The sequence below is a fragment of the Pundamilia nyererei genome, unplaced genomic scaffold (genome assembly GCF_000239375.1).
Source record: "Pundamilia nyererei isolate P.nyererei 1_Seehausen unplaced genomic scaffold, PunNye1.0 scaffold00171, whole genome shotgun sequence".
In the NCBI taxonomy this organism is placed as follows: domain Eukaryota; kingdom Metazoa; phylum Chordata; class Actinopteri; order Cichliformes; family Cichlidae; genus Pundamilia; species Pundamilia nyererei.
The window spans coordinates 707,170-730,540 of record NW_005187572.1 but is presented as its reverse complement, the minus strand read 5'-3'; the positions used below and the strand labels follow the sequence as shown (position 1 = coordinate 730,540).

The window sequence follows — 23,371 nt, the reverse complement described above, 5'->3', positions numbered from 1 at the left end:
TAATGTTTAAACACCTTTACTTGTATGAACGTAGAATCACAAATAACAGCGGTTAAGGTGAACTTAACAGTAACATTTATCAGAGCTACTTGGAGGTAGTTTAAGTTGAGCAAAGTGCGAGGCACGGAGAGTTTCTCTAAGGTGCAAACATGCAAGAAGCTGATCTACCTCAGGCTAACAAGTTTATCTTTTTGTTAAAGCTACAATACAGAGCTTACATGAACGAAGAGCTGACAAAAGAACGCGTCTGCCTCGTCACTACGATTGTCGTCTAGATCCACGAGAAGCTGAATCATTAACTTCAACAGGCAGAGAACTGTAACGCAAACCTATTGTGTTCTGCTGCAATAAAACCTACATAAGACGAGCACTAACAGCGTTTTGGTTAGTTTTTTTCCTTCGTCTGCTTTTGCGATGCATTGTGATAATAGACCAGACGCTGACTATGGAGTGCAGAAGGGGCGGGGTGTGTCTTCGGCCATGGTGAGCGTTTGGGGCAGCAGCCCAGCACAACGTTCATTTGGCCTTCTGCGCCTTCTGTGCCGATTTGGTGATCTTACCACTCGTGGCGGCTTTCTTTTCCACGCCTTTGATGACGCCCACCGCCACCGTCTGACGCATGTCACGGACAGCAAAGCGCCCTGAGGAGGAATTATTGGTAAAAAATGTGCATTAACATACAGAGAGGAGGTGACCCAAGTATATTAACAGGAATCCAGGGATATTTAGCTTTTTTTTTTTACATTGTTTTATTCGTCTGATAGAAAAATGTAACGCAAATTGTTTAACTTCAGCTATCCATTACTGTCCATTTATGTTCACTGATTAAATAAAGCAGTGAAGACAGACTAGAAGGTGGAGAGAGAGAAGATACAGCACTTTGACCATGTGGTAAATGGTCACCTGTGCCCCCACCCTTTCTTTCTGTGCTGCTGGATAGACAGGAAGCTATCGAGAGTGCTGCTTTTCTCCAAAAAAAATTAAAAATTATTATTTTTTAATATTTTTTTAATATTCACCTATATGATCAAGTTTAGAATATCCATTGAATTTATGCAAATAATAAATTTGGCATTTTAAGATATATTTCTGTCCTTTTCACCTTTATTAGACAGTGACAGATAACTGTGGGGTGAATAGAGATTATTTGAGCTGGAATCGAACCCAGGCATCTGCAGTGGGGACAAAGCCTTCAGTACATGTTGTTCTACAGGCATCGCCAATAATCTGGTTTTAGTTTGAATTGAAAACTAATTTCTTACTGTCAGTGAGAGTAAAGTTTGGATAACTCACAAAGCTAAAATTTAGATCCGCAAAATCCAATTTCAGGATAAAAAAAAACCTACCGAGCGGCGGGTACTCAGAGAAGCTCTCCACACACATGGGCTTCCCGGGGATCATATCAACAATGGCAGCATCTCCAGACTTCAGGGACTTGGGGTTGTCCTCGAGCTTCTTACCAGAGCGACGGTCAATCTTTTCCTTCAGCTCAGCAAACTTGCACGCAATGTGTGCAGTGTGGCAGTCCAGCACGGGGGCATATCCAGCACTGATCTGACCAGGGTGGTTCAGGATAATCACCTGCAGGGCAGCAGACACAGGTATTATTTGTAAACCTGTAGAGGAACAGAAGGAAGGATGTGCATTTCACACTACTGACAGCACACCTGAGAAGTGAAGCCAGCTGCCTCCTGTGGCGGGTCGTTCCTGCTGTCTCCAGCCACGTTGCCACGGCGAATATCCTTCACAGACACGTTCTTGACGTTGAAGCCCACGTTGTCACCGGGCAGTGCCTCAGTTAGGGCCTCGTGGTGCATCTCCACAGATTTCACCTCAGTGGTCACATTGACGGGGGCAAAGGTCACCACCATGCCAGGTTTTAGGATGCCGGTCTCCACTCGACCCACGGGTACAGTACCGATGCCTGGAGGAGAGGCAGGTTAACAACTTTACAGCTGTGTGGAAGACCTGCATGGATTAAAGTCGTATACTTCTAAGCCTCAGCATTTAGGACAGAATGAACCAAAGGGAATTTCTTCAGACCTCATTCAGCTCAGCTGTTTTTATCACAAGGTGATCTCATTCCTATTTTCATACATATTCTGGAACAACCAACACTTCAGCCAAACTTCACAACACATTTCATCCTTACAGCCTCACCTCCAATCTTGTACACGTCCTGCAGAGGCAGGCGGAGGGGCTTATCGGTCGGACGCGTCGGAGGTTGGATGGCGTCCAGAGCCTCGAGCAGTGTGGTGCCTGAGGCGCTTCCATCTTTACGGTTGATCTTCCAGCCCTTGAACCAGGTCATCTGTGAAGGGAGAGAAGCCCACATGTCTGCAGCTTAGCAAGGAGTGATAAGATGTGAATGTTAACACCAGATAAATTCTGAGCTAGAATTTTACACCCAGAAGCCATTTGCCAAAGCTGAAGAAGGAATGAGGTGCTAACTAGCAGGCATTAGACCTGTAAGCATGTTGGAGTATTTTTACCCAAAAGCTCATTCTTTAATAGTTATAAAACCTTATATTATTATAGACGTGTAACTCCCTGCTAGTCTCAGACAAATAAAAGAGTCATAGCTGGTCTCATGGCAGACTCACGTTAGGGCTGGGCTCCAGCATGTTGTCCCCATTCCAGCCAGAAATGGGCACGAAAGCCACGGTGTCAGGATTGTAGCCAATCTTCTTGATGTAAGTGCTGACTTCCTTCACAATCTCCTCATAGCGCTTCTGGCTGTAGTTGGGCTCAGTGGAATCCATCTTGTTGATGCCCACAATGAGCTGTTTTACTCCCAGGGTGTAGGCGAGGAGGGCGTGCTCACGTGTCTGCCCGTTCTTTGAGATGCCAGCTTCAAATTCGCCCACGCCCGCCGCCACAATCAACACAGCACAGTCAGCCTGAGGGGAGGGAGACAGATGTGAAAACGTCTTTCCACCTTAAGTTTCTCCATCAACCATTTCTCTCATGTTATACTCTTCTACTTATTCTAATGCTACTAACTACAGTCTTTCCCATGTTTTTGAATCCTTCTGAGATTCCATTCGCCTTTGGGTTAATGGAGAAACACCTCACTCAGTTCAATTACCCTTCTTGTACCAGCAATTCTAGAGAGGATCTCGTCCCATGCTTGGGAGTAGTCCATTCCAAGCATTTAGGACAGAAGCTGATGATGGTGGTCATCGTCTCAACCTGCACAGTTGTATGTGTAGGGTAAAGGACTACACAAACAGTGTAATCGTATCTCTGACTGACCCTGCACTAAACTCAGTTAGGTGTTATTCAAAGTTATGGAACAGTTGTTGTTTTACTTTCTATATAATTGTGTGACACTGTGGAATTTGTTTTAAATTTTCTACTGGTTTTTTTTTTGCATCTATTTTTTTTGCTATGGACCCGTGTGTGTCTTAAATAAAGTTAAACTAAACTAAACTATGATCTCTCTGTGAGCTCAAGAACAAGGAATGTCATCACCAGCTGAGATCAAAGATGTTGGAGTTTTAAACTTATAAATGGCATTTAACACGAGCACTTAAGAACTCCACTGAACTGTACCTGTGAGGTCCCAGTGATCATGTTCTTGATAAAGTCCCTGTGCCCTGGAGCATCAATGATGGTGACGTAGTACTTGCTGGTCTCGAACTTCCAAAGAGAAATGTCGATGGTGATGCCACGTTCACGCTCAGCTTTCAGCTTGTCCAGCACCCAGGCATATTTGAAGGAACCCTTTCCCATCTACAAGGTGTAAAAGGTAAATCAATAAGACTGATGACCGAATATTTTTTGTGGACTTGTAATAAAAAGATGAGAATATTATCCAGAGTAGGAGACAAGTAGACCAGAAACAGGAGATAAATAGCAGAAAATTTTCAAAATGATCTTTTTTTGAAGTAAGAACAACATGAGTCATACCTCTGCAGCTTCCTTCTCAAACTTTTCAATTGTCCTCTTGTCAATGCCACCACACTTATAGATCAGGTGGCCGGTGGTGGTGGACTTGCCTGAGTCAACATGTCCAATTACCACAATGTTGATGTGGAGCTTCTCCTTCCCCATCGCTGCTCACTCTGACAACAAGACAAGAAACGGATACAGACTTGGGTCATCTCCATAAAGGGAACAGCAAAAGTAATGCAAAGACACAATTATAATTTTTATCTTGATTTCTTTGTTTTAACTCTGGAAGCCAAACACTCAACTGAAATTAAAATCTGAATAATTAAACAGCCTGAAAATTGTCTCTCATTTAAACCGGGTGTCAGAAAAATGAATTTATCAGCAGAGCTTTAAAACATATTTGAGCCTCATAAAGAAGGTGACAGATCCCATTAAAATGAAATTGGCCAATCAACATTATTGACAATTGATTTGGCCATTCCTAAAGTCCCTTTCTCTCTGATAGGTTTATTTTCTGAGTCAGAGATATACTGAGTTGGCCACACAACCTAAACATGGCTGCATTAAACCGCTTGAATCAAAGTTCAAAATCTCCACTTCAGTCACATCTTGATTGCTTGATATACCCTGAACTGATATTTGGATCCAAATGGCTTTGTAATATAATGTGTTGTCCTCAGCTTGATTAAATAATTTTTCACTTCAGCTCTTTGGACAGCTTCACACAAGGGCTGTGCGATATGACCAAAATCTCATATCCCAATATAAGACATTTATCGTCCCGACAACGTTATAAATCACAAAAATTTTACATTTTCTGTAAATTCTGTGAATCTCGGGCAGCTCGATTTGCGTGAAGTTTTTTTTTTTTTAGCTGGTCAAGTGTTTGGACCGATGCATGAAACTACATTTTTAGACATTTTCTTTGTGACTATTTATTACACGGCGTGCTGCGGGTAAAAGCCTGTTCTGACGTTTGATTCTAAGGTTTATTTTTTAGCACCTGACGGCTCTTTTTTGCTTCTCATCCGTACTCCTTCATGTGATTCAGTTTATTTTGAAAAAATCTCAACAGGATCTTCAGCTTTATTGTGAAAGGTTTATGTAGAAAATAAACAAGCGGACGACGGAGCCACGCAATGGTTTTACGGTCGTTGTTGCTAACGTCAACGCATAAAAACAGTCGCTTCTCCGTCCATAGTGTGGTTATATTAAATATAGGAAAAAGAGAGAACTTTAAGAAATTCTACAGTGACCATCAAAACAATGAAAAAATATTGCCATAAACAGTTTATTTTGCAACACCAAGAAACAAACGAAAGCGTAATATATGCAACGATTGACGTTTTCATATCATCATCTGATATATATCGCTATATCAAACAGCCCTACTTCACACATAATGTGTGTGTGAGGAGAAAAAAGGAGATACCAATGTGACTGTACCTGACATCATCCTGCAGCAGCCTAATGACTCACTGTAACCAAAATAAGCCTAATGCAAATAAGTTGGATGAATAACTCCAATACATTATTTATATTTGATGGTGTTCATACCGAGCTTGTTATCATTTATTACTTCGCTAATAAATTCAACAAATGTATATTCTTGGATCCATTAACTTTTCACTTTTCATTTACAGAGTTATGGAAGCTGTTTATATCAAGCCTGATTTTATCTCACATATAAACAAATGAGTCCTCACAGGGAGGATTACAGATTATTAATGCAAAACAGGCATTGGATTAAGCAGATACCTTGGCTGTGGGCATCTGTATCGGAACTGGAAAAAGCCAGATCAGTACACTGCGTTGATGTATGGAGGGCAAATTATAAAACTGTGCCACTGTTCAAATACTTGTGGATTTTATTGTATATAAACAAGAACTGCTTCTCAAATGTAGGTTTACCCCCCTCCGACAAGCCTTTCTGCTTTAATCTGTCCTTACTCTGGTGCTATAAAGGCATGTCCAGGAAATGCTCTCATAATTATTCCTTATTAATTTAACTAAGAAGACGCACCTCACCTGCTCTCCTATGACCACAAATACTGTACTGTAGTCTAACTTCAAATATACACCATTCTTTGCACAGTAGGAGTATTTCAAAAGTGAAGCATTTGGGTCAATTCAATTTCAATTCAGTTTTATTTATTTAGCAACAAAACAACAAAAGTAGCCTCAAGGCGCTTCATATTGTGAGGAAAAGGCCCTACAGTAATACAGAGAAAACCCCAAAAATCACCAACAGTGGAAATGTGCACAGTCCTTTATTTTTAAAATAGACTAGACTCTCTAACCTATTTATGCGTTTGTCATTCTTTTCCTCCCCATTTCTTCTGTGTAGCAAGAAGAAAATATAACCTGGCACTATTTTTAACAAAACATCCACTAAAACAAGGCACAGTAATTGACTCATTCATTAACTATTTAATGAATTAATTCTGGTAAAAACCAAATTGAAGTTTAAGTGAACATTTACATTTTCTCCTGTCACGTGACCTTATAAATTGGGTCCCTTTTTCATACCAAGTGGTTTAAACTACTATTAGGGCTGTTACAGTTCTTGAATATTAAATATTAGTGTGATATTAATGTATAATAACAACGGATCTAACATTATTATCACATTTAATGGTGGCCTATAAAATACTGGTGCGCCCCACTAAATGGCTAAGAGGGATTTTATATACTTTTTACACTGTACTTAATAAATATGGGACACTAAATAATTAATTTAGTGTACCTGTTAAACTTGAAAACATTTTCTTTCCAAGCCTTTATTTATGTATTAAAACCCTAGTTTATTTACAGCATAGCACATTAGGTTTTATATTAAAAAAACAAAACACATTTGTACTATTTCACACCAAGGATCAGACTGGCATATAAATATAGAATGCACGAGTTAATTACATAATAAAATAAGTTAATTTAATAATAACAAGCCGGTTAAAAGTAAAGCTCATATTAGTCTGCTTCTATTATGACAAAATTTACCGCCCTACGAGCTAACAATAAGCTAACGGGATTTCCCGCTGGTATTTTGAAAGTTTACATTGAAATTTAAACAAAGACATATCCAAATTAACAATTAGAAATATATACATAAAACAAAATAATACACTAGCTCCAACCATCACCTTACCTTTTGTTTTCTGAGGCTAAACAAAATTTAGTTAGCTAACAGTAAGTCTGATTAGCAACACCTGCACTACTCCCTCACAAGCTAAGGAAGTGTCTTGCGCATGGGCAGTTCAGCAGATTTAGAAGCTGGCAGACTAAACCAAGGTTATTATTGTCAAATAGACAACAAATGAACTACCAAAAAAAACAAAAAAAAAAAAATGTTGGAATGAACCTAAACTTTTATTTTACTGCATAAACCGGTGGTTATTTAAATATATAAGTGTCTGGGAGGGGTAAGGGGGTAAATACTGCATTTACTGTTCTGTTCGTTTACCGGCTATGAAAGGAAAATGTTGGTATTTGCCAAAATACACAGTAAACTGAGCTAACATCAGAGCACAGCAGCCCATACACTCAAGACTCGTGCACTTCAAAATGAAGCCCCCCAATCTTACAAATCTCATCCAGCTCATCAGATCGGACGTAAAAACGTGTCATTGCAGGACATTTCTGTGCGACACTGCCGCAACGACCAGGCGGTGGTCATGACGCTGCAGACCTGCACTACAGACGCCCGCATGTCCCAGGAGTCACACAGTTATTACACAGCACTATTTAGCTGTGGCAGCGCGATGTTGCTGATGAAGATGATGGTGTGGCCGTTAGGGAGCAATGTCTGTGCGCTGAAACTGCGCCATCCGGGCCTACCCAGCCCCCCCCCACGCCCCTCTGTACTTTTCGGCACCTCTCTCCTTTATCAAATTACCGTGACATGGAAGCCAAACAACATTCAAGCCTCACTGTCAGTGTGATGCAATTACATAACAACCATCACACACAGAACACACATGAAATCCCCATCCATCTGCGGAGGATTAGTGAAGGGTGCAGGAAAAGAGCGCAGCTTTTTGCGCTGGAAAACACCCTGAAAAACATCCCAAAGCCTACCCTACCTTCAGCCGCGGGGCGCGCTCACTGGACTGCGGTGAAACTGGAGATGCTGCCCGGTGTGATGCACAGACACCGACACAAACACAGAGCTGCTGTGTCAGGTGGCGTCACACGCGTCACTCTGTGAAACAACGAGCCGCTAGATGGCGCTCTGCTGCAACAGAACAAATGAACCGGCACTGCTTGGTTCAAAAATAGAGGCATTTATTGTGTGCGGTTTACAGAGATGAGGTCAGTTCTGCTGATGCATCACATTCAAGAGGAATGAAACAAATAAAACTGCATGGATATGTAAACAGTGAGTGTGACTGGGTGACCAGGACACCGTGCCAAATGTTGAGAAAATGCTCCACATTAATAGGCATCCAAAATCTGTTTTTGAACAGCTGTGAAAAAAGGCAGTGGAAGCTGTCCCATGGCTCTCCTGCAGGTAAACATATTACACCCAAGGTGGAAAATTAAAAGTGACCAGCTACAGTTTGGGCAGAATATGATAGAAACTCATAAATAACTAACTGATTAAAGCGATGGAAGATGATTCTCAGAGTGTTTTGTGACAACTTTTAATGTCACCCGAGTGTTTTATTATCACTCTGTTTAGCTTTAATTTAAGCCATTTCTCTCATTTTACCACATTTTGTAATGTGTCAGTGTTTATAACTTATGTGAAGTACCTTGTAACGCTGTTTGCACCAGCTGACAGAACGAACAGTTCAACAATTTCAATATTACAGTGAAAAAAACGAGAATGTAGTAAATTATGAACAATATCGTATATAAAAATGTTAGCTTGTTTTTACACTTATTGTTTTTACTTGGCTACAAATGTCACATTCACGTGAAATAACTTTGTCCTTCACATACCACATGCCTCTCGGCATTAGCAACGTTTCATTTGTTGGAATATGGTCACCGTAACCAAGACGTGGGGCAATTCTTCTATGGCCCAGAAATAAAGTACTTGGTTAAAAAAACATTATATACAAAGAGGTAATAATGGAAAATTAAACATTTCGAGTCTTTTTTACACTATTTCTAAGTCAGAAACTCAAACTGAACAGAATTATGTGGTAGCCATCCAGTTTCTGTGCAAATAAGGAGACAGAGCCACTTGTGTCACTTCTTCTTCAGTCCACTGAGACGCTGGAAGATAAGATAAAAAAAAAAGGCACATGAATGCTTGAAATAAAGGGAGTGAAATTTGTTATGAATAGTGAAAAGATAAGGATAGAAATATACTGAAGGACAGTTGTGGGTCTTATTTTCCTATTTTGGGGGTGATGATTAACAGGAAACATTTAGTCATCACAATGTAACCCAAAGTGAGTTAAACTTCAGGGACATCAGTCAGTCCAGCCGGGAAGCAGAAACCGCTGGTGCCCTGTTCTCTTCACAGATTCAGATTCACCCTGAACACCTGACAGATGTGAAAGACTCTGGGATCTGTCGCATGTGCTCAGTGTAATCCACCATATTCAAGAAAATCAGTGTTGAAGCCGTGAATGTGAGTACTACCTAATGTTTACACTGCTTTAATGCAATCATGTGATACCTCAGAGAGAGACTTATAATTGGAGCCCATCAGTGGGGAAAATAACAACAACTTTAATGTGGAGCGTTGCTTTAAGCCATTACACTCCCACTGTTTCAGGGCTGTTGGTTAAATTACAGCATTCTTGCTCAACGTTGAATGAAAACAAACATTTCTGTGTTTTTTTAATAACAGACCCAAAGAGATGGAACAATAGTGCCCAGGTTTAAAAACCTCACAATTTTTCTTTTGCACAGTGCCATCTGAGGTCTCACGTGTTACAACTAAATAGAAGTAGAAACTATCAGTGTTACGATACTTAAATATTATCCGTTTTTCTTGGTTGTGAATGACCATCCAACAAGGCAAAAGAAGAAACCCACCTGCTCTTATGTGAGCATTTTTCACATCTTTGGTACTCACTCTATTGTCCTGAGTGCGTATTTGTGGTTCTTCGTTAGCTCCGCGAGTGCTCTGATTTCAGAGTTCTCGAGCCTGTTGCCCACCAGATGCAGCTCTGTCAGATAGAACGGGTTTAACTTCAGGGCTGAGGTCAGGAACTGAACACTCCTCGAGGTCAGGCCACAGGTCCTCAGTCTGAACAGAAACAGAAATACAGAACAGCTCAGTCTACCCCGACAGTGTGGGTCTGCAAACAAACATGCACATGCATTTACCCGAGCTCGAGGTGCATCATTTGGTTATTAACAAGTAACTTGGGCGAGTATTTTGTGTTCAAACATTAACAGGACATGTTTGTTATCACTTCTGTCATTTGAGCAATAACTGCATAAATTCAAGGGCAAATCAAAAAAGTTTGTTACTCTTTATCTCATGGAGACGGTGTCACACAGTCTCCAGTGCACGTCTTTTGAATTCAGAGGAGCTGCAAATTCTATTTGACTTATATTTCAACTTGTCAACATGTTTTGTTATAAATACAGATCTGAACATCTGGGTGCATTACTGGGCTCACAGTCGACTGTGCTACAAAAACACTAACTTAGCAGCACATATGTGTGGAAGTATTTAAGGTCTCGCCCATTTGTGGAGAGTGGAGTGGGCTAATATCATCTGAAGGTTAAAACCACAAAGAGACGAAAAAAAATCATTTGAGGAAAAAAAGTACAAATTTATAAAAGAACTATGCAAAATTTCAAGAGGGAAACTTTCATTAGTCGAGGAACAAAATTGCTTCACTTTACACCAGGGGTGGGGAACTCCAGGCCTCAAGGTCCTGCAGGTTTTAGATATCACCTTGGGTCAACACACCTGACTCAAATGATTCCCAGGCCTCCGGAGAACTTCAAGACAGGTTGAGGAGGTAATTTAGCCATTTAAATCAGCTGTGTTGGACACATCTAAAACCTGCAGGACACCGGCCCTCGAGGCCTGGAGTTCCCCACCCCTGCTTTACATGGTTAAATGGGTAAAAGATTCACTTATTGTAGGGGTGGGGGAACTCCAGGCCTCGAGGGCCGGTGCGGATGTGAATTCTTTCCAACTTTATCCTGAAGTGTGACAACGAAAAACTGTTCAAGTATTTTTTCTATCATAAATGTTCATGTTTTTTTTTTTTGTAACATATTTGTGAGGATTTTTTAACATATATTTGTAAATTTTCATTTTTTAGACTTTTCACATAAACCGAGAACCTGAATTTTACTTCACTGGTTCTAAGCCAGTCTTTCTCAAACTGTGGGATGCGTACCACTCGTGGTGCTTGGGCTCTCTCTGGTGGTACGCGGGAAAACTCCTTTTTTTTTAAAAGATTAAATAATATACGATTGTGGAGCTATGCAAAGACAACACAAGAGTTCCCGAGGCTCTTCTGGGAGCTGGGGTCAGCCAGAAAACGTCTCCCTGAGCGTGAGTCCTCTATGAAGAGCAGCCTTTCCTTATCGCCAGCGTCACGGCCACTAGAGAGTGCTGGTGGGCTCATTTCCCTGGGCCTTAAAACTGCAAAGGCGGCACTGCGTTGTCACACTGACGGTAAAAAACACAGCCCTTTTCGGCAGTGCTGCCGTGCCGCGATCCCAGCCACCATAGATGTGTCGGAGGCCCCCGGGAGAATCGGTGGGGGCGCTGGAGATGTCGTGGGTGAGTCGGAAACTATCGCCTGGATGCCGAAGCTCCTTGTAGGGTCGTGAAGCCAAAACTCCGGCAGCTTAAGCGCCTCAGCAAAAATTCAAACGTACAGCTCTGTTATCACTTCCAACATAAATGAAGACAGAAAACTAAACAGCAGTGACGTTTGTAGGGTTACTGAAGTCGGGCTAGTCGGGTATATATGATGTGCTGCGTTGTGGCTAGCTACACAGCTATGGTTAGCACAATATAAACACAGTGAAGCTGGAGCATGAACGCTAACTTTTTTCCACTCAATAAAAGTTAACGTGAGGGTTCCCGATGGTTAGGGACAAATGCAATCACATGGCAGAATGCTGTAAACAGACCAAACTTCAGTCAGGAGAACAACTGAGAAAATCGTATGGGTTGTAGTTACATCGTAAGGGTTTAAAAACTGAGCTTTAAAATGAAGAGTGGTAATAAAAACTGAGAGAGGCCGACAGTGATCACTGAGTGTTTTTAGGGGCTTGTTGAGATTAAATATAACAAGATACAAAGCATTAAAACATGTTAAATACACAACAGCCTTAATAAATGCAGAGTAGTTTGGACCTGGAAGCAGGATTCATCAGGTCATTATTTAAAGACCGGATATCCCACCTGCTGTGAATGTTTTATTGCAGTCCAGTTGTTATTATTATCACTTGTCACATCCTGTTTATGACAGTTAAATAAATAGCATTCATAAGAAATAAAACTGTCTCGTGTAAACTGTATGTGGTGTTAAATAGGCCTATACTACTGTACTTTAATGTCCGTCATAAGGGTGGCACTTCAACAGCCATATATTTTATGAGGTGGTACTCATTGTGAAAAGTTTGAGAAGCACTGCAGATACAGCCCATGTGTTGACTCGTTTAACTTTATTAGAAAGAGGTTTTTGTTGTTGTTGTTTTTTTAAACATAGTATAAAAGTTTAATAACTTACGACAGCTTCTCAAGTTTACACTGCGGGCTTTGGAGTCCGATGTAGAGTTTCTTCACTCCCTTATCTTGAAGGTTGTTGTGAGACAGGTCGAGCTCGCTGAGAATGTTCTCCTTTGACATCAGTCCAGAGGCGAGCTCTGCACAGCAGCTGTCAGTCAGACTGCAGTAAGTCAGGCTGAAAGGAAGCAAAAAGCTATGTTACAGCAAGCTTTTCTTTCAATCAAACTGAGCCCACGCTGTCATTATGAAGAAAAAAAGAAGATTCACTTCAGAGTTTTCAGGTGGCTCAAAGGATTCATTAGGCCGGGTGAAATTTCTTTCACTCCTTTGTCTCCGATGTGGTTCATGCTGAGGTCCAGGTCTATCAGCTCCACCGCCTGCCACTCGCCAACTCCCATCCAGCCATCGGTGAGCTGCGAGATTGAACAGAGGACCTTTGCCAGGTATCGACAACCTGCACCAGTGATTCCACATCGTGAAACACTGAGGAGAAATACCACAAACATGAATAATGTGTTAGGCCAAATATTCATCGATAATAAATGGATTAAAAAGAAATCTTTGCCAGGATTTTTAACGTCTCTTTGTTTCAGTCAGTGTGTAATCAGGTCATGCTTACTTGAGTTTTTGGAGACTACACCACGCATACATGCCTTCGCAGATGATTTTAAACCCAGCATCTTTCAAGCTGTTGTTGCTCAAATTGAGTTCTAACAGAGTGCTCGTTTCACTCTTCAGAGCTTCCCCAATACTTTCACAGCTCAGCACGGTGAGGCCGCAGCAGTACAACCTGCCAAAGACACGAACGACCATATGAGTGAAATCTATCAATTTATGTTGATAAGCAGCAGTTATCCATACATCTGTGGTGACAGACATCTTTCTTTTTTTTTTTTAATTGGCTTTCTTGCAAAGTATAATGAAGTTACAGTGATAAATATGGGCTAAACATGCAGAGTTTTTGCTTTAATTATTGGCTGTAAATAAAAGATGGAAGCAGAAATGGCAGCCTCATTAGCTACATTATGGTACCATGATATTTTTGGAAGTGACCATATTTGGAGAGGGTGACATGCTAAGTTAGCGGCTAAAGCTTTGTTAACAAAGTGGAATAATAAACCGTATGAGCACAATATATACACTAGTTCCTGCCATATTATTTGTCAGATAATTGTATTAAAAGCTCATAAAAGGCACCAAAACACTGGAGAAATCCAGTTCAGTGACTGCAGTTAGTAGCTACAGTTACATCTGTCAAAGTAGCCACTAAACCTTAGCGGCATAAATTCCTCCAAACTCCAACTGTCCACAGAAGCCAAAAGATATTTTTGTTAGAAGGTTGTAAACATGGTTGTTTCTGCTTTAAAGCGGTTCTTTTTAACATGGTAGTCTATGGGGGCTGACTAGGCGTAAACGATCCGCTTTGGCGCACAAAAAAAGACACAAAAAAAAAAGAGGGGACTGTGTATAAAAATGGCTTAAATTTCCCTCGAGTTAATGTGATATTTGTGATCAACTCACTAAATCAAGACTAACCACACTTAAAGCCTACATTTATCCCATAAATCAAACGTGTCTATCTATGAACCCAACTTTTATATGCTTTGGTATGTTACTGGAAAAAGGACTTTCTGTAGATTAAGCCATACTTACTCCAACTTTTTTAGATACGATATGTCAAAATTGTTAAATATCTCATTGGCCCCCTCGTCTCCAATCCAATTGATGCTTAGATCCAACACACTGAGAAAAGGAGGGTTTATCAGCAGAGCTGAGCCCAGATCATAGCAGCCAGCCTCTTTAATGTCACACTGTGACAACCTATGAGTAAGAAATACAGACAATAAATACACAACATAATTTCACCTGTGAGGAATGGTTTTATCAGTGTCATTTTAATATTGTATGTGCACAGCTGTGAGTAAAAGGTGCAGCATTTACACTATCACTCCTTAAAGTATTCGAACTGCTTGATTTCTTTTGGGGGGTTTTCCTCAGTAACATATTATTAATGTTTTAAAAATGTTAATATCAAGATAAACATACAACATAAATACACAGGTATCCAGATCCATACAACCCTTTTAATTTATTTACATTTTTATTTTATTTAAAGATGCCACAAATTTAGCTTTACAATAATACAAATCGGTCTTTTACACCCAATAACTGAAACTAAAAGTAAAAACACTGATTTGGAATTTTTTGCAAAATTTGTTGAAATTTAAAACCTGGCCTGACTGATGTGCAGATGATCTCGGGGACTGACGACGGACAGACTGAAGAGCTCAGCAAACACAGTTTTTACCTCATTTCCTCATTAATTCATGATTCAACAGTCTGATGATGAGATTGTTTCTGTCTGTTGGTGTGATTTGAATTAGAGCGTATTGTGATGCTCATTTATGTCGTCAATTTTTTTTCTCACTGGGCGTGTTTGTCAGCGAGACCTATGACCTGCACTATGAAGCAAATTCAACGTATCCTGGATAGCTTCCATTATCTGGCTTCACTTATCCTAACATCATAAATCAGGCTAAGCAAATACATGAATGTGGTTATCAGCTCACTTAGGCAACTCAGGGTTATCAGTGTAGGTAAGGTCATGTTCACATGAAAGAGCCAAAGATCTGGTAGCATCAATGGTATTTCATTGTACTTGTGACAATGACAATAAAGAATATTCTATTCTATTCTATGGTGTTAATGGACAGGTAAATCAGCTGCCAGGCAGAAGCGGTAAGACGGGTAGTGTCGTTCTTTCAGCTGCAGTCCTGGTGGCATTTAACAGCCTGAGACGTGGTAAAGAATAAATAGAAAAAACCCCAGAAATAAAACGGTAAGTCTTCTTCGCCTCCATGCAAACTGTACCAATGCTCATCAGGGAGAGACAAACACTTTAGATCCTATTAATCTTTGAGTTGATTGCTCAGTAGGTGATGATCTCTTACGTGGAACATAACCCATTATAGCATAGCTTCTTTCCCCCCACAATTCCTTTTTCACTGTGGAGTATTTGCGATTTTCCCTGACTTATAACTGGTCTGTGGTGACAGAGTAACTATCGGCTTTATGAATGATGAAGTATTTGAGGGTTTACTTTATGCAAAAGAAAAAAAACAACTTGTTTTCGAGAATGTCATTGGGGTTTAAAATTAATCAACAAAATTAAGTCAGAAAAGCGTTAGGGGGTCTTGATAGAGAAACAACGCTTTGCCACCTGAACACTTACTTTAATGTCTGCAGCCGGCAACTAGAACTTCCCAAACCATGCGACAGCAGCTTCAGCCCCCGATCTCCTATTCCATTGCTGCTAAGATCCAGCTCTTGCAGTATTTGGTGTTGCATCAGGCATTGGCTCAAATACTGACAGGTCTCTGCGGTCAGTCCACAGCCTTGCAGCCGAAGTATTTTCAGCCTGCAAGTCATACTGTTTAGGCCCTCTGCAAGTTCTTGGACTCCACTGGTGCTGAAGCTGTTGTACCCCAGATCCAGCTCCCTCAGGAATGACTCCTTTGAGCTTAAGACTGCTGCCAACGCTGGGCAGCTCTTGTCAGTCAGGTTGGAGAATTTCAGCCTGCAAACAGGTAGAAGTTAATGACATCTGGCAAAGAGGGAAATATTGTATGTCCAGGCAAATGTTTAAGTATGTAGACAATGAAATAATTTTGCAGTTACAGCTCTGTGCACAATCACAGTGGGTTTTAAATCGAACCCCTGACACACTGACTTACAGCTTTAATTCAAGGGGTTTAACAAAAGTCCTGCATTACCTGAAGGAACACAGTTTTGTCATATGATGTGAGATAAAACATTTCAGTTCATTTAAATGTACGAATATGTGTGTAGCATCTGTACATACTGCCCTGTGATTGTGAACACTGCCTCTCGCCCTATAACAGCTTGGATCCAACATGGCCTGGATAAGTGGTTAAGAAAATAGGCGTATGGATAAAATTCAGTGAATGCAATAAGTACAAACTTACATGGCTTTCCTGGATTTGAAAATAGCTGGAATATTCTTGATGAGTTTGTCATCACATCTCACTGACACCTCCATCTCAAAAGTCTCTCGAATCCCTTCAAAAGCTCTGATCCTCTGCATCAAGTCTCTCCAGTGCATCAGTGAGAACCCTGGGATCTGAGAAACGCCATACTTCTGAAAGAACCTAACCTCCTCCTGCAACGCCTGACTGTCGTACTCCCGCAGGCAGTGAAACAGGACGACGGTGCTGTAGGACGATATCTTGCTCAGGATCTTCTTCTTGACATAGCCAAAGAGCAAATCTTTGGGTGGCAACAGCATGCGCTCCTTAATGAGGCCAAACATGAAACGAAGTAGGAGATCAGAGACTCCCTCATTATTCTCCAGCACTTCATCCACTTGATGCTGAATACAGGAGCTTAAATTCATTTTTTGAGCTTTGATGTCCTCCAGTTTGTAAGACGCAGCCAGGAACTCTTGAACACTCAAGTGGCCAAAGCGAAACACAGTGGTACCGTTCAGTCCCGTCTCCGTTCTCAAAACAAGCGGGAATGTTTCTGCGAAAGCTAAAGCTTCCTCGACACTTATCCCGTTTCCTGAAAGGTCATCCTCATACATGACGTTCTGCACTCCCATCCGAAGCAGCGCCACCTTCTTCAGCTTGGTAAAGATAGGCAAGTGTTTCGCTTCCAGCGCACCGAAACCCAGATTGTAAATCTCAGTTAGACTCAAGGGATGCAACTTAAAACCCTTTTGCCCTTTTACGTGATCCTTTAAAGCACTTGCCATAATGGTGCAGATTGGAGGTATCTGACACAGGGAGTCCAGGCTCCTCAATATTCTCACGTGATTGATGGCTTTGTTGACAAGATCATCATCACCGATGACCATTTGGAAGTGCTGCTCCTTCTCTTCATCGCTGAATCCCCGCAGCTCCGTTTTTTTCAGCAAATAAAAGGGAGGTATTTGATATTCGTCTGAAATTCGAGACGTTACCCATATATGAGCTCTTGGGAGTAAATTTCCCCTGATTAGGTTAGTGACAAGACTGTCTACAGTTGATGCTTCAGAAACATCACTCACAGCTGGACAGTCAAAGTTGAGCTGGATTTGAAACTCGTCTAGTCCATCGAGAATGAACCACACCCCGTCTTCATTTAGGACAGATGCATCAAGCTCCTTCAGTTCAGGGTAAAATGTCTGGAGAAGCTCAATCAGGCTCAGTCTATCTTTCAGCAGATTCAATTCCCAGAAGGTGAGAGGAAACAGGAAGCTGATGCTGTGGTACCCCTTGTCCTTGGCCCAATCAAGAGCACAGCTCTGCACCATTGTGGTTTTTCCGACTCCGCTCACTCCTATAGTGATGACTGTTCTATTTCTGTTATGTTGACATTTGCACGATAAAATGTCTGCAAGTGGAGCGTCTGGAAAAAAGAAGCTCCTATCCAGGCGTCTGTACTCATGCTGGAAGAATTCAGGCTCTGTGTAGTTGTACCTGATGTCCTGATAGCAGAGCCTCGAAGGAAGTATTGAGCTTTTGGAAAAGGCTTCATCCAGGCTCTCATATTTGCTCCTCAGCGCAGCTTTGAGACAGGTTTGGAGAGCCATAACAATGGCAGATGCTCCTGAAAAGATGAAAAGTCAGTGAGAAACATTTTACTGCAAAGTCAGTCCACAAAAACTCAGTCAGTGTCTCCCACCTGAAGGTTAAAAACACAGAAGGTTAAAAACACATTTAGGCCATAAAAACCCAACCAAATCAATTTTACACTCAATGCCAGTGCCACAATCACATTTTTGATCAGAATGCTTTCTTATTACCAGCCTGAGCATCAATAAGTGGGATACGTCATGCTTTCAATAACAAAACAGGCCCAGTTTAGTGTTTGTAACAAAGACTAACCAAGAGGAACAATCATTGTGACCCTGGTCTTTAGAAATTGAATGATCCAATGTTGAGGACACAGACAGCTGGAGACATGGCGCAGAGCAGTCATTCCTGTTTCACTCTGAAGTCGCTGCACAGGTGCTCTGTTGTAATCTTCTACACACAAGGCTGCACAGTCACACAACATTTGCAGGCATGTGGATGTCTGTGAAGAACCTTGTGCACGCTGTCAAATGACAAAGTTTACTTCATTTGGACAGTCAGATTCATCTCTCCAGGTTGAGATGAAGGAAGCTAAACTTTATTTTTTAATTTAACACCACATGAGACTAAAACTCTTGGACTGCCATTCAGCTTTTAGTATTGAGGAATCTCTTTGGATGGCAATCAGCTGATTGACATTCACCTCAAGCACTAAAGACAGTTCACGTAGTCAAAACCTTTGGTACCCTGAATGTTTGATGTGTGCTCTGATAATTCACCTGATACATTTTTAAACAGAACATTTTGGGTAAACTTTCAGGAGTCCTATCACCATGTGGGACAGGTGGCTCCAAACAAGGTAGATCATACTAAACGTCTCCCCTCTACCTGGATTTTCATACCAGACTTATCTTCTAGCCTCTAGCCTTCTTCAGTGCCAATGAAATTTTTCTACTATGACTATATTTTTACATTATGTAGCTTTAAAATTACCGAGAACCAATTAGGTGTTCAGATGTTCTCTACAACAGTTTAATATATCCCCTTAGACTTAGTGTTGGTTTTATAAATAATTGTAGAGAGCAAAAACTGTTACATTTAGAGTTTTTGTTGTTGACAAAGATTAAATGTATTTTTCAGGCCTTGATATGTGCATTTCCCTGTACTTATGAAGTCACGGGGACTGAAAAAGGCAGGTAAGTGACCAGTTTCAACTCCTATCAACTTTAGAGCTTGTAAAATATTGATAGGTAGAATGCATAATGTTCACCTAAAACATTTGTCCCCTTTATGTGGAAACAAAGGGTTTAATAAGATGCTAAGATTTACACTTAATACACCAGAGGGACAGCTCAGAGAGGATTCTTGTGAGGAAGGACATACAGGAGGTTGGTGAGACAAAGAAAGAAGCTAGGCATGAGGTGATGGGGGCAGATAACCCCTGTGGCGACCTCTAAAGGGAGCAGTAAAAGAAGAAGAAAGAAAAATATCATAATTTAAGCATCGGAGATGCTGTTTCACAGAGCACTATTTGGAGTTTAGTGTGATAACTGCAGGCTTAACTGCATATCAACACTCATGTGAAAAACACGGAAAAACAAGCTGAAGTGAAATCATATAAACATTTCAAAGTAAAAACAGTAACGGGGCCAATACATCGTTGGAATCGGTGTTTCAGATGAAGATATGTTGTAAGGCTCGTACTTTCTCGTGTTTTTTTGTTGCATTTTGTTCTGCTTGCTAAAAATAAATTCATTTTTTAGAAGTTACTCTCACTCAGCAGCAAATCAAACGCTTATTTTACCTGTTGCCTGATAATTATTTACTGTATTATTGATCTGCATATCAACAGTCACTGTAAATACCCGTGTAGCATTGCGCATGCTCAGTGATATAAGTTCTTGTTTCGGAAGTGCCCTCAACGTAGCGCGAATAGCTGAAAAGTTAAAAAAAACAAAACACAACAAAAAAACAATAAGGAAACCTAACCATCGTTTGAACACATAGAAATGAACTTTAACTAAAATCGACCCCATAGGGGGAAAAAACACCATCAGCTGCTTTAACCCAGAATGAGAAATCGAAAGTAAAAACACCGGTGTTTGGCAAAAACCTCATCCAGCTGAACTGCAAGACGGGACTGTTGACTCAGCTTCATCTTGCATTATACTGACTCGTTCGTTTACGTATTAATTTACGTATTAACAAGCGAGCCAAACTCACCGAAGAAGCTACAGCACCTTTCTTTTCCACGAAGAGGAGATTGCGGCGTTCACGGCAGCATTGTGCGCAGAAGAAAACGACAAGAAAAAAAAATACTTTCACTTTCTTAAGACCCGCCACAGCTGAGGAGCACGAATGGGCGTGAACCACAAAGCTGATATAATCTGGGAACGACCGCTCTCGGGACTCTTGGGTTTTTAGGGGGCGCTAGCTAGCTACTCCAACGCTTTTGCTCAAAACAACATACATCTCCCGAGTTAAAGATCTTTATTCTGGTTTTCACTTCATTTCACACAGAAGTGGCCATAACATTATACATAACTCCACTTTTACATCTTTATCGATTTTAACTACCTCAAAATACCCTTCTGTGAGTGTTCTGTGCAAGCTGAACAACTTTCCCAGCATCCGCCATTTTGACTCCTGGCATGAAGCCAGCAGCAACGGGGACTTTAAATCAAGCGGTCTGCTGATGGATTCGCCTTCAACCACCACAACCAGCTCTTCTACAAACTTGCACCCTTCTGTTGTTGTTTAATAACCTTTCTAACAGCTGCCTGGCGTTTGTAAACGTATGCCCCGACGTAAAGCCTTAACAGCCAGGGTTAGGGTTAACCCTAACAACCCTAACCCGGAATACTAGTGTTTTATGGGAAAAAACAAGAAGGGAAATAAATAAGGAAATAAATGCATTTTTTTTAATTCGTTAAAATGATCGCTGCTGTATTCTCGAAACTACTTCCGCCTTTTTTATTTCATTGTTTATTTATTTTTATTCTTTGTACAATCACATCCACATGCTCTCCCACACTGGCTCTGACGTCTACCAACCCTCAGAGATAAATGACCTCTCTTACATTTCGTCGTGGATTCCAGACACCTGTGCTCCATCACCTATCCACACACCTGCAGTATATAAACACGGGTTGACTCCTCCTCTCTAGGCCTTCCTCTCTCTGGAAGAAAGTAAGGGCTGCGATTTTAGTCACCTTTGTTGGTTCTAGTTCTGGTTTAAACCTTAACACCTGTCCTGACTTACTTACCTCAACTGGTTGTGGCAGATGTCCTGTGTCCGCCCCTCCCTCAGTCTGTTCTGTTGGAGGTTTCCTCCTGTTAAAAGGGAGTTTTTCCTTCCCACTGTTGCCAAAGTACGGAGCAAGGTAATGGAGATTGGGGGAAAACAAGACGTACTTTTTTTTTTCAATTTTCTTTCCTCCAATGTCCCTTGTCGGGCTCCCTACCAAAGTGCTTGCTCACAGGGCGTCATTTAATTGTCGGGGCTTTCTCTGTTTTCTTTGTATTATTGTAGGATCTTTACAATATAAAGTGTCTTGGAGCATCTGTTGTTGTGACTTAAGGCTATATAATGAAAACTGAATTCCATCTTCTTTGGGTATAAAATCGTAGGGGGGAAGGTTTTATTTAGGGATAATCTAAACCAAATTTTGAAGGCTACCTGGAGGCGCCTGTATTGCCCTGTAAGTGCCACAGAGGGGCAGTCTCTGCTGACACAAACATAGAGCTAAGTTGGGATTTCCTGATGTGTGTGTGTGTGTGTGCTCTCTCTGAAAGGTAGGTAGAGCGCTAGGCGGGCTTCTTACAGTGTCCTTTAAGAGCAATAAGCATGCTACATACAGGGACTTCATTATATTAATTACAGCCTTGTAAGACTTTGTTTTCTGGTATGGCACAAAACCATACACTTTAATCTTCTGGCCTCAACATAAACCTGACACCTTCACTTGTACCTAAACTGCTTGTTCGGAGTCAGTATTGGTCTAAACACATACCGTCTTTAATCTTTGCTAAATAGCTTTGAACTACACATAGCAGTCAACTCACCTAACTTTTATTTGATCCCTTCTCCTGATCAAATAGACAAAACCCACAATCTGTCTTTGTTTCTAGTCCCGTTTTTTTGTTTTTTTGTTTTTTGTTTTTTTTGGGGTTTTTTTGCCTCACCCTCTAAATCCACATTTGCTTTCCTGTATTTATTGCAAAGGCCACACATGTGGCTTTGAAGATCTTTAGTTGAACCCATGTTCCAAAGACACAGGCAGGAGTCACAATGAACCGGGGACAAAGACCGGAGAACAACTCCATTAGCTTGAAGCCTAATGTCTCACTATCAGTTCCAGGAAGCTTTTCACTTTGTTACAGTACATTATGTACCACACTTTGGCATACACTATTGTGAGTACATTAACTTTGTTGTTCAGGCATGGTTCAAATGGCAAACACAGAGGTCAGAGGGTCAGCGTGGAGCCTGACGCTGCTAACAAAACAACCCAACAGAAAATTGAATGAAAGGAAGATTCATAACAGTCCACTTGAAACAGGCTTGAAAGGTGACAGAATCCTGATATTTTTCCAAATAAAAGAAATACTTTTGAACTCTTTATTTTCTTGCGTCATAACAACTGTAGTGGGGTGGATTTAGAATAGAATAATCCTTTCATTGTCCCACATGGGGAAAGTTGGAAGTTTATTTTTAACTGATGCCATGATGATGCTTAAATTTAGGGGTGTAACCACGCTGACTGTCCCAGCACACAGAGGCATGGCTGAGTGCTGCAAACCTTCACCTTGTTTTTGTTTTAGGAACCTGTTTATTCTATTTTATTTGAGAGTAAACTTGGTGTGGAAGTTAAACTTGGTGCATTACTTGCCGTGCAGTCCTTTGATTGGCTGCTGTGCTGCTGCATAAATTAACAGATTTGGCTGAATTTGCGAATGATGTAGACTCATTCAAAAGGTGGTTGTTTTGCATAAGTCTCACTGTGTGGTCAGAGTCCACCAATGTATCGCTGTATAAGTTGTGTAAAAAATAAAAATAAAAATTATATATATATATATATATAAAATGCACCATGTTTTACTTCAGCTGTCCAATATGTGAGGCTGTGTAACTCATCTCAGACACGTTGAGTGTAGAAAATAAAGCTGCTCACCGCTGCATCAACAGGCTGATACTCATGTTTAAACCCTCAGGAGGTGACTAATGGTG

The 23,371-nt window shown here is 40.9% G+C and overlaps 2 protein-coding genes across 4 annotated transcripts; both read right to left on the bottom strand.

Annotated features, from left to right (window-relative positions):
• Positions 1 to 8,090, bottom strand: LOC102207552 (elongation factor 1-alpha 1). Of its 2 annotated transcripts, none has more exons than XM_005746016.1 (8): positions 7,980 to 8,090; positions 3,913 to 4,067; positions 3,556 to 3,735; positions 2,604 to 2,900; positions 2,161 to 2,311; positions 1,668 to 1,924; positions 1,347 to 1,581; positions 1 to 641 (listed from the first exon to the last, which is right to left on the bottom strand). In XM_005746016.1, the coding sequence occupies exons 2-8, from the start codon at positions 4,054 to 4,056 to the stop codon at positions 517 to 519; spliced, it is 1,389 nt and encodes a 462-aa protein (XP_005746073.1). In that variant the 5' UTR covers positions 4,057 to 4,067; positions 7,980 to 8,090; the 3' UTR covers positions 1 to 516. The 2 variants fall into 2 exon arrangements, with proteins under 2 accessions (XP_005746073.1, XP_013769562.1); XM_013914108.1 differs by lacking the exon at positions 7,980 to 8,090 and adding an exon at positions 7,046 to 7,149.
• Positions 8,091 to 8,148: 58 nt separating this feature from the next.
• LOC102207093 (NACHT, LRR and PYD domains-containing protein 3-like) lies at positions 8,149 to 21,463 on the bottom strand. Of its 2 annotated transcripts, none has more exons than XM_005746015.2 (9): positions 21,408 to 21,463; positions 16,552 to 18,175; positions 15,798 to 16,142; positions 14,219 to 14,386; positions 13,185 to 13,355; positions 12,833 to 13,048; positions 12,567 to 12,740; positions 9,932 to 10,105; positions 8,149 to 9,120 (listed from the first exon to the last, which is right to left on the bottom strand). In XM_005746015.2, exons 2-9 carry the CDS (start codon positions 18,156 to 18,158, stop codon positions 9,105 to 9,107), a joined length of 2,871 nt encoding a protein of 956 aa, XP_005746072.1. In that variant the 5' UTR covers positions 18,159 to 18,175; positions 21,408 to 21,463; the 3' UTR covers positions 8,149 to 9,104. The 2 variants fall into 2 exon arrangements, with proteins under 2 accessions (XP_005746072.1, XP_005746071.1); XM_005746014.1 differs by lacking the exon at positions 21,408 to 21,463 and adding an exon at positions 20,365 to 20,480.
• Between the last annotated feature and the right edge of the window lie 1,908 nt (positions 21,464 to 23,371).

Excerpts from the sequence above, each read along its gene's own strand:
- LOC102207093 (XM_005746015.2), bottom strand. The coding sequence starts at position 18,158 with ATGGCTCTCCAAACCTGTCTCAAAGCTGCGCTGAGGAGCAAATATGAG. Across the intron at positions 14,387-15,797 it reads TGCCGGCTGCAGACATTAAA|GTTGTCACAGTGTGACATTA; the intron begins GTAAGTGTTCAG and ends TCTTACTCATAG. Across the intron at positions 12,741-12,832 it reads AGCCACCTGAAAACTCTGAA|CCTGACTTACTGCAGTCTGA; the intron begins GTGAATCTTCTT and ends GCTTCCTTTCAG.
- LOC102207552 (XM_005746016.1), bottom strand. The coding sequence starts at position 4,056 with ATGGGGAAGGAGAAGCTCCACATCAACATTGTGGTAATTGGACATGTT. Across the intron at positions 2,901-3,555 it reads TGATCACTGGGACCTCACAG|GCTGACTGTGCTGTGTTGAT; the intron begins GTACAGTTCAGT and ends CCCTCCCCTCAG. Across the intron at positions 642-1,346 it reads CTCTGAGTACCCGCCGCTCG|GGCGCTTTGCTGTCCGTGAC; the intron begins GTAGGTTTTTTT and ends ATTCCTCCTCAG.